We start from the raw sequence: 10,894 nt of genomic DNA on the forward strand, positions 1-10,894 counted from the left end.
ATATGCCTACCAATGTTACTGGAGTCATTTGGCTTTCTTGTGTCATGATACTTTTTTATACTAAATATGCTTAACTTTTTCAGGCCCTTATTACAAGTTCTTGCTATGTATTTGTCAGTTACACATCGGGATAAAAATAGAGCAACTGCCCTATGGGGAGCGGTTAAAACCCTTAGGGTTGTTTAGCTTGGAAAGAAGGGGAGACATGATAGAGGTCTATAAAATTATGCATGGTGTGGAGAGAGTGGACAGGGCGAAGCTTTTCTCCCTCTCTCGTAATACTAGAACGCGGGGTCATCTGCTGAAGCTGGAGGTTGAGAGAGTCAAAACAGATAAAAGGAAGTACTTCTTCACACAAAACATAGTTAAACTGTGGAACTCCCTGCCCCAGGATGCGGTGATGGCTGCCAACGTTCAAGGCTTGAAGAGGGGAGTGGACATGTTCATCGAGGAGAGGGGTATTCATGGCTACTAGTTATGGATACTAGTCATGATGCATACCTATTATCTCCAGGATCAGAGGAGCATGCCTATTATATTAGGTGCTGTGGAACTCAGGCAGGATGGTGGTGCTGCAGTCATCTTGTTTGGGGGCTTCCTAGAGGCACCTGGTTGGCCATTGTGTGAACAGACTGCTGGACTTGATGGTCCTTGGTCTAATCCAGCATTGCCTTTCTTGTGGTCTTAATTTACGTCTGGCAAAGAAGTCTTGGCAAAACCAATAAAGAGCATTTTCAGTGCTATTTCTATAGTCTGAAAAATCTTTTCAGGGCAGAAAAAGGGGCCCTGAAGTAGCTTGAATATCCCTTCTCTTCCAAATCTAAGAAGTTAGGTTGCAAACCTATATACAGTTACTTGAGAGTATGTCCTATTGAGGGGACTCCTTCTGAGTAGACATGTTTAAGATTGCAATGTGGGTTTTAATCAAGCAGAAAGGATTAAAGAAGGTGATTTGAATGGGGTCACAAAGCATCACTCTGTTTATCTAACCTTTGCGCGGTTACTGAAGCTGTAGGAAATGAGTTCATTCCCAAGCCCAGTTGGGACTGAGTCCGCAATAGTTGTGCCAGCTCTCCATTCCCCTCATCTTCAGGTAGTTTTGCTCCATAGGTGGCTGGAGGTTGAAATGCTCCCGAATGAGCGCCTCTTGATCACCCTGCCCCCTTGCCCTTTTAGAGACTGGCAAGTCGAGTTGTTACCTGGGATGAGTTTCCAATCCCATTAAAAAATTATTTGGAGAAACTGAATGGATGAGTTCTTCGCTCCTGCTTGGGACCTGGTTGAAAGTTTGGGGGTTACCGCATTATGTATTCCCAGGGATGTATTAAGAGTTTGAAACTGTTATAAAAAATACTCTTGGCACTTTGTTTGGCCCCTTTAGCTGTGAAGACGTCTTCCAACCATATGTTAGCCGTGGCATCCAAAAACCCTTTTAAAACGATGTTTTTTATAACATTTTCAAACAATACATCGCTGGGAATACATAATGCAGTAACCCCCTTTATTTTGTATTTGTGTGTGTGTGTCTTATCTAAGAATTCCCTGCCCCAATTTCTCTCATGAATCAGTTTAGAGATCTGTACCCAGTTGGTACTTTATAGTAGCTTACCACATTATTCTCCCTGTCTGTGTGTAAAGTGCTGTCAAGTTGCAGCTGACTTATGGTGACTATGTAGGTGTTTCAAGGCAAGGGACTAACAGAGGTGGATTGCCATTGCCTGCCTCTGCTTAGCGACCCTGGAGTTCCTTGGTGGTTTCCCATGCAAGTACTAACCAGGGCCGACCCTCCTTAGCTTCCAAGATCTGATGAGATCAGGCTAACCTGGGCCATCCAGGTCAGGGCATTTTCTCCCTGCTTCCAATTTATCCTCATGTTTTATCTTTATTATTAACACATGAAGAGAGCCAGTGTGGTGTGGTGGTTAAGAGCGGTGGACTCTGATCTGGAGAACCGGGTTTGATTCCCCACTCCTCCACATGAGCAGCGGAGGCTAATCTGGTGAACTGGATTTGTTTCCCCACTCCTACACATGAAGCCAGTTTTGGGCTAGTCGCAGCTCTCTTAGAGCTCTCTCAGCGACACCTACCTCACAGGGTGTCTGTAGCGGGGAGGGGAAGGCGATTGTAAGCCGGTTTGAGTCTGCCTTAAGTGGCAGAGAAAGTCGGCGTATAAAAACCAACTCTTCTTCTGCTTAATAATCACAACCTAAATTAAATAAATTCCTGTTTGTCTCTCCTCAGGAAGAATTTTCCAGAAAATCATTTCTCGCCTGCCTGTTCGACCAAAAGCCCTGATAACCTCTGTTGTCCATGGGCAGAGAGACCCGTCAGAATTTGAGATGCATTAGAATAGATCTAAGGTCAGAGGCTGAATACTGGCCCTGACATTTCCTGGTGGGGGTCAGAAGCTTGTGATCTCAGGCTTAACTTCGGATGAGGCCAATCTTGGCCCGAAACAAAATGGCTCTCAGGGACAGAGCACAGTCTGGCTTTGGCCTGCGGTTCCATGCGGAACTAGAGCAGGGGCTCCATCGACGGATCAAAGAGGAGGAAGAGGATCCGTCAGATTCTGTGTCGGGCGACGGTTCAGGGGAAATTCCTCTGATCGGGCCAGCTGGGACTATCCTGGAATTCCTACAGAAAACCCCGGGAGAACAGGAAGCGGGTGATGGGCTTCTTCAGCGTTGGGAAACCCAATGGCAGGAGTTTCTGAAGACGCTGGAATGCCCTCCGGCAGAATGTGAGACTCCACAGCTGCTGGAAGAACCTTCCCCCTGGGACGACGCGAAGGCCTTCCTGGCCTCCTTCGAGCAGGTGGCCCAGGCCTGCCGGTGGCCCAGGGAAGACTGGATGGCCCGTCTCCTGCCATCCCTTGGTGGAGAAGCGGAACAGATTTTCAGCAACCTAGATATCCGGGACAGGGTCGACTACGACAAGGTGAAGGCAGCCATCTTGCGAGGGGACGCCCTCATCCAGGAGAGGCAGCGGCAGAACTTCCGGCGGTTCTGCTACCAGGAGGCCGAGGGCCCGAGGGGTGTTTACAGCCGACTCCAGAAGCTTTGCCACCGGTGGCTGAAAGTGGACAGGCACACGAAGGAGCAGATCCTAGAGCTGCTGCTCCTGGAGCAGTTCCTGGCCATCCTGCCGCCGGACATGCAGAGCTGGGTCCGGGAACAAGGCCCGGAGACCTGCTCCCAGGCGGTGGGCCTGGCTGAGGATTACCTGCAGAGGCAGCGAGGGGGTGAGAATTGGGACATCCAGGTGAGCGCTGACCTTCTCTAGCTTTTCTCGCAGTGATTTGTTTTATTTTTATTTATTTATTTTTCAAATTCATAGCCCGCCCTCATTACCAGCCAAGGCCGGGCTCAGGGCGGGTAACATAAAACCATAGAGCAATAATAAGGAGCCCCATGGCGGAGAGTGGTAAGCTGCAATACTGCAGTCCAAGCTCTGCTCATGACCTGAGTTCGATCCCTACGGGAGTCGGTTTTCAGGTAGCCAGCGCAAGGTCGACTCAGCCTTCCATCCTTCCGAGGTCGGTCAAATGAGTACCCAACTTGCTGGGGGTAAAGGGAAGATGACTGGGGAAGGCACTAGCAAACCACCCCATAAAACAAAGTCTGCCTAGTAAACGTCAAGATGTGACGTCACCCCATGGGTCAGGAATGACCCGGTGCTTGCAAGGGGGACCTTTACCTTTTACATAATAAAACCGTAAACCAGATGGCCTCAAAAACAACTCAGACGCCACAGTATACCAGGTTTCGGCAGGTCAGTCCCCCACAGATGTCGCGAGTGGCGGGGGGGAAGGATGGGGAGGCCAGTAATGATGGATAAATTTGCAGCTGCCCACAGTTGTAGGCCTGGCGGAATAGCTCCGATTTACAGGCCCTGCGGAACTCCGTAAGGTCCCACAGTAAAAAAAAAACCCTTAATCACACCTTGAACCTGAATCAATCCCTGATAAGTCTCTCCAGGTATAATGAAATCAAGGCCATTTTTTCCAGGTAAGAACAATCAGCCGTTGCTATGCAAAGACAGACAATGGCGACGTAGACAAACCTCTGTCCGTCTCTTGTCTTGAAAACCCTGCAGGGTCGCCATAAGTTGGCTGTGACTTGGCAACGATTTCCACACACAAGAACAATCTAATATAATGGGGGTGGGTTCCCAAGAGGGGGGGACGAAATGGTTCCTCCTACCTATTCCCCAAGCTCAGCTCCACTGAAAGGGGAGCACAATTTCAGCCCCTTGTCTGTTTCCCCCCACCCCCAATATTCCTCTGCTCAGATCTCTCATCCTGGGAATAATCTTTCTGTGGGTCGAAAGGAACTGCAGGAATGGAGAGAAGTACAAGAAATCCCTGTGTGTTTGTATGTTTACTGTATTATTTTACATATATTTTATTTCAAGTGCCCTTTTAGTGTTGAAAAGTTTCCATGTTTGCTGCCGTGGGGGACCCTATTTGGGTAGGAAAATGGTGTACAAATGTTTCACAACAAATAACTTCCATGCAGGCCCCTGTTTCTTTACTTGATTTATAAGCAACTTTTCTTCCAAGGAAAGGCCTACATGGTTTTCCAGTTTATCCTCATAACAATAACCCTGTGAGATAGGTTAGGCTGAGAGTATGTGTCTGGGTCACGGTCACCCAGTGAGCTTCCGTGGCAGAGTGGGGATTTGAACCTGGGTCTCCCTGATCCTGGGCGGACACTCTAACCATTACACTACAATTGCTCTTCTTTTCCACTCGCGTCTTTCCCCCAGGAAGTCTTTCCACAGTTCTTTCTGCCCTTCCTCCTCAATGGTGGTGGGGGGGGGGAACACAGCATTTTGGCTCCCCACAGGATTCATTTCAGGGCTGTAAAAAGCCCCCAGTCTCACTCTCTGAGCCTGGCTGTGGGACAGGTTCCCACCCCCCACCCCCCTGACTGCAAACCCCTCACTAGTCCTGGGAGCAAAGGAGATTTTTCTCCTAATGAACACAAACCCCCATGTATTCTTGGGTTCCCTAGCCCTCTTTCCTCTGTTTTCTTTTTGTGTGCGGAGCGCAACCAAAGGCTTCCTGTTTTTGCGACAAATTGGAACTTGTTTCTTTTCTCATTCCGAAGTTTCTAAACCGAGATTAAAATAATAGAATCATAGAATCTTAGAGTTGGAAGGGACCACCAGGGTCATCTAGTCCAAAGCTTCTTAAACCGTGGGTCGTGACCCCATATGGGGGTCGCGAAATGTGGGGGTCGCGAAAAATTTGGCAATATAAAATAGGTATACAAATTAAACATTTACTCATACATATACCTATACAACCGGGGTCACTTAAACATTTCTCAGGTGAAAAGGGGTCGCAAGTGGAAAAAGTTTAAAAGAAGCCCTGATCTAGTCCAACTCCCTGCACAATGCAGGAAATTCACAACTACCTCACCCCCACACCCCCTAGTGACCCCTACTCCAGGCCCAGAAGATGGCCAAGATGCCCTCCCTCTCATGATCTTCCTAAGGTTATAGAATCAGCATTGCTGAAAGATGGTCATCTAGCCTCTGCTTAAAAATCTCCAGAGAAGGAGAGCTTACCACCTCCCAAGGAAGCCTGTTCCACTGAGGAACCGCTCTAACTGTTAGAAATTTCTTCCTAATGCCTAGATGGAAACTCTTTTGATTTAATTTCAACTTGTTGGTTCGGGTCCAACCTTCCGGGGCAACAGAAAACAACTTGGCATCCTCCTCTTTGCGACAGCCCTTCAGGTACTTGAAGATGGTTATCATGCCCCCTCTCAGTCTTCTCCTCTTCAGGCTAAACACACCCAGCTCCTTCAACCTTTCCTCATAGGACTTGGTCTCCAGACCCCTCCCCATCTTTGTTGCCCTCCTCTGGACACGTTCCAGCTTGTCTACATCTTCCTTAAATTGTGGTGCCCAAAACTGAATGTAGATAAGAATTCTGGCAGCGGAGGAAAAAACAACGAACTCCAGTTCATGAAGGGGCTGCATTTTGATGTTCCAAGATAAGAACATCAGAAGAGCCCTGGTGGATCAGACCAGGAGTCCATTTAGCCCAGCGTCCTGTCTCACACAGAGGCCAACCAGTTCCTCTGGAGATCCCACAACAGGGCACAGAGGCTGAGGCCTTCCCCTGGTGTTGCCTCCCTGGCGCTGGGAATCAGAGGCTGACTGCTTCTGAACATGGAGCTTCCCTTTAGTCACCATGGCCAGTGGTCAGCAACTGATGTTTCCATGAATCTGCGTAACTCCCTTTTAAAGCTGTCTATGCCTGTGGCCATCACTACATCCTCTGGCAGCAAATTCCACATTTTAATTGCTTGCTGTGTAAAGAAACATTTCCTTCTGTCTGTCCTGAATCTACTGCCCATCTCAGTAGCAATGAAGCTACGTCGCCTCAATGTTCCCTAATCTGTGGAAGTGTAAAACTGGGTGCTTCGTAATTTTGTTGGCCTTGGTTGTAAACATCTACTCTGTTTGGGTTTTTTTTATTTTTATTTTACGGCCCATCAGCTTCATTGGATGTCCTTGAGTTCCAGTATTTTGGAGAGGGAGAAAAAGCTATCTCTTGTCCATGCTCTTCACCCCTGTGTTTAATTTTATAAACCTCTACCGTGTCTTCCTTTAGTTGTCTCTTTTCTAAACTGAAAAGTCCCAAGATAGCAGAGTTAGTCGAAAGACTTACAGAACCAGGAGATGTTCGGTCTCAGTGCAGCAGGCGTGTGGTGTGATGTAGTGGTTGGAGTGTTCGGCCTGTGGGACCTGGATTCAAATCCCCTGCCATGGAAGCCCACTGGGTGATCTTGGAGGCCAGCCAAGCCTACCTCGCAGGGTCATTGTGTTGGGGGAGGGGACAATTATGCATGCTGTCCTGAGCGCCTCAGGGGAAGGGTAGGATAAAAAAATGGACAGAGGGATGGAAAGGTTGAGGGAACACAGAAACTTGTGAATAAACCACGTGGGCGCTTATCGTGAAGGAACACCACCTTGTTTGCGATGTCCGAGGGGGTTAGAGGGCCACCATCCTCACCAGTCTTCCTTTTGAACAGGATCTTTGTGTTTCTTTCAGGAGCTGGGGCCGATCGAACAGGTAGCTCTGGATTTTTCGGAGGAAGAGGAGCCCCTGTCAAACTGCGAGTGGAGGCAGGCCTACAGGCCAGCCGGTCGGAAGGCTGACGACGGAGACGCCAGTTCACTGAGTAAGGATCCCTAGGGCCGGGTTTTCTGAGACGTGTCTCAGTGGTAGAGCAACTGCTTGGCATACAGACGGCCTCAGCCACAATCCCTAGCATCTCCAATGATCTAACTCCATAACAGGCAGGTCCATTTAGGGAGGGGGCCGTGACTCAGCGGCAGAGCATCTGCATGGAGCACGAGAGAGAATAAGACCAACACTGTGGTGACGGCTGCTGCTGATCTTGGGCTAGTCACAGCTCTATTAAGGGCTCTGTCAGCCTCACCTATCTCACAGGGTGTCTGTTGTGGGGAGGGGAGGGGAAGGTGATTGTAAGCCGGTTTGATTCTCCCTTAAGTGGTAGAGAAAGTCGGCATATAAAAACCAACTCCCCTCCTCCTCCTCTCCCTCCTCTCAATGTTACTTTAATCTGCACAGCCAGTCAGAGATCTCCAGTGACCAATCAGAAGTCCTCCTGGACAGGAGTCTCCCCCCTGGCCCTACCCACTTTCCTTGGGGGCCCTTGAGTTAGACCTTGGACCAAGTGTTGTCTGCTCTGACTAGCAGGGTCCTAGGAAGAGAGAAAGAGGTCTCCAGGGTCCTAGGAAGAGAGAAATCTCTCCCAACGTGTGTTACTGGAGATACCAGGGGGTGGAGCCATGTTTGCAGAGAAAGTGCTTAGGTGGCTAGCATTGGGAAATGAGCCCCTTTTTTAACATGCCCTCTTTCTGCAGGTGACGACTGCCAGAGTGCCAGCGAGGAGGAGACGGACTTGTCGGATAATCCAGATCAAGACTGCCTAAACCAAGCCGTGAAAGGGAGGAGAGCGGAAAGGGATGCTTCCCACTTTCAAGAGCAGGAAGCGGATTCGGAGGCCTGGCGCCGAGCCGAGCAGAAGAGAGGAAGTGGCCCTCTAGAGAGAGCGGAGACCTCTGTCGTTTGGGAAGGCGACGAGCCCCTTGACGAGGAGAAGGAACAAAAGAAAATTTGCAAGAGGAAGAGGAAAGAGTCCTACAAGGTGTACGCGCTGCGCATCAGGCAGAGGTCGGGCCTGATTCAACAGGACAGGAGCTGCCAGAGGGAGAAGCCGTTGAAATGCTCCAGTGGAGGGAGCAACTTCAAGGTAATCTCTCACTATGTTTCCCACAAAGGGAGCCACGGAGGAAGGAAGCCACACCGGTGCCTGGACTGTGGGAAATCCTTTATCTCTAAAGGCCAACTTATTATTCATCAGAGAACCCACACTGGAGAGAAGCCCTTTAAATGCCTAGTGTGTGGGAAAACCTTTGCCCAGCGTTCCAACCTCAAAGTCCATCAGAGGATCCACACGGGGGTGAGGCCATTTCAGTGTTCGGACTGCGGGAAAAGCTTCTATTCCAGCACCAGCCTGGTCAAACATCAGAGCACCCACACAAAGGGGAACCCATATAAATGCACTGCGTGTGGGAAGAGCTTCAAGTCCCGTTCCCGCTTCATCACCCACAAGAAAATCCACACCAGGAGGAAATCTCATAAATGTCCGGACTGTGGGAAATGCTTCCTCGCTGAATCTCAGCTGATTATCCACCGCCGCATCCACACAGGGGAGAGGCCGTACAAGTGCCTGGAGTGTGGGAAAAGCTTCAGCCAAAACATACACCTTACTGTCCATCAGAAAATCCACAAAAGAAAATCGCTCCAGTGTGCCAACTGTGGACAAAGTTTCCGCTCCAGGATGAAGCTCATCCAGCACCAGAGGACGCATGCAGGAGAAAGCCCATATAAATGCTCAGAGTGCGGGAAAACCTTCCGGGTGAATGCTCACCTTATCGCGCACAAGAGGAGCCACTCAACAAAGAAACCACATAAGTGTTCATACTGTGGAAAATCTTTCTGGGCCAAATCAAAGCTCATCATCCATCAGAGGACCCACACCGGGGAGAGACCATTTAAGTGCTTAGCCTGTGGGAAAAGCTTTAGCCAGAGTTCACATCTGAATGTCCACAAACGAACCCACACGCGCAAAAAGCAATTCCAGTGCCCAGAGTGCAGGAAAAGCTTCAGCTCGAGCACCTACCTTATGAAGCACCAGAGAATCCACACCGGAGAAGACCTGTACATATGCGCCGACTGTGGGGAAAGTTTTCGTGCATACTCGCATCTCATCGCTCACCAGAAAATACACGAAGGAAAGAAACCGTATAAGTGCACGTACTGCGAGAAATCCTTCTTTACCAAATCTAACCTCATCATCCACCTGAGGATCCATACAGGAGAGAGGCCGTACAAATGCCAAGTCTGTGGCAAAAGATTCATACAGAGCTCACACCTGACCACCCACCAGAGAACCCACACTGGCAAAAAGCAACACCAATGCCCAGACTGCGGCAAAAGCTTCCAGTTCAACTCCCACCTCCTCGCCCACGGGAAAATCCACAAGGACAGGAAAATCCACAAAGACAAGAAGCCCCACAAATGCTCATACTGTAACAAATGCTTCGTCTTCAAGTCCTACCTAGTTATCCACGAGCGGATGCACACCGGCGAGAGACCGTTCAAATGCCTGGCGTGCGGCAAAAGCTTCAGCCAGAATTCACACCTGAACGTCCACAAAAGAATCCACATGGGGAAAAAGCCGTTCCAACGTCCCGAACGTGGCAAGGATTTTAGAGTGAGCTCTCAGCTTCTGGCCCGCAAGAGAATCGGCATGGTCAAGAAGCAGCACAATAAATGCCTGGTCTGCGGAAAGTCCTTCATTTCCAACTCCTACTTGATTATCCACCAGAGAATCCACACAGGCGAGAGACCTTACAAGTGTTTGGCTTGCGGGAAGTGCTTCAGCCAAAGTTCGCACCTGACCGTCCACCAGAGGACTCACAGAGGAAGGAAGCCGTTCCGATGTTCCACCTGCGGGGAGAGCTTCGGCTCCAGTGTCAACCTTCTCAAGCACCAGAGAATCCACACAAAAGGGAACCTATTAGAATGCGCAGACTGTGGGAAATCCTTTCTCAACAAGTCACAGTTTGTGATCCACCGGCGAAGCCACACGGGGGAGAGGCCGTTCAAATGCTTGGACTGTGGGAAGGGGTTCAGCCAGAGTTCCAACCTGATCAGGCACCAGCGCATTCACGCGGGGGAGAATCCCTGTTAACGCTTGCCCTGCGGGAGAGTCTTCTTCTCAGAAGAGAATCTTGTTAAGCACCAGAGAATCCACACTTAGAGGGAAGGGGCCGTGTTCGTCTCACGTTGGTGGGAAAGCCAACTAAGCCTTTTCCTGCAAATCCCATTTTCTTAGCTGTTACGAAAAACAAAAAAACATGGCCAGCCCCATGCTGCTGCTTTTTGTGCAGAAAACTTTGGTAGTAAATTCATAATCCACTGCTCTTCTGAGAATCTGTTATCTGGGGAAGCGACCCCAGATAAAATGCTTAGGCTGCAGTGGAACTTTCCACGGAGGCCACCTCATATCTTTCTGCGGGTCAAACCTACTCTCAGAACTTTGAGCCAGCAGCACATCTTGAATCTGGGACCCCAAGGGATGCTAGAGAGTGATTCGGCTGACTCACTACTGAACGAAGGGACTTGAGTCCAAAAGAGCTTCTTAACAGCAATAGGCCAGATTAGATCACAGGGCCTTCATTAAAAAAAAAAAAAAAACTTCCAGGGCAAACTCACTTAGTACTTTGAATTGCAAGAGAACTTGGCTGCTTTGTTCTTGGGGAGAGAAGGGTTGATCTTGTG

The 10,894-nt window shown here is 49.3% G+C and overlaps 1 protein-coding gene across 1 annotated transcript; it reads left to right on the forward strand.

Moving 5' to 3' along the window:
• The first annotated feature begins 2,433 nt into the window (after positions 1–2,433).
• LOC130488859 (zinc finger protein 420-like) lies at positions 2,434–10,304 on the forward strand. The gene is made up of 3 exons (XM_056862567.1): positions 2,434–3,261; positions 7,070–7,199; positions 7,909–10,304. The coding sequence occupies exons 1-3, from the start codon at positions 2,434–2,436 to the stop codon at positions 10,302–10,304; spliced, it is 3,354 nt and encodes a 1,117-aa protein (XP_056718545.1).
• Positions 10,305–10,894: the final 590 nt, after the last annotated feature.

Source organism: Euleptes europaea, chromosome 1, assembly GCF_029931775.1.
Source record: "Euleptes europaea isolate rEulEur1 chromosome 1, rEulEur1.hap1, whole genome shotgun sequence".
NCBI classification, from domain to species: domain Eukaryota; kingdom Metazoa; phylum Chordata; class Lepidosauria; order Squamata; family Sphaerodactylidae; genus Euleptes; species Euleptes europaea.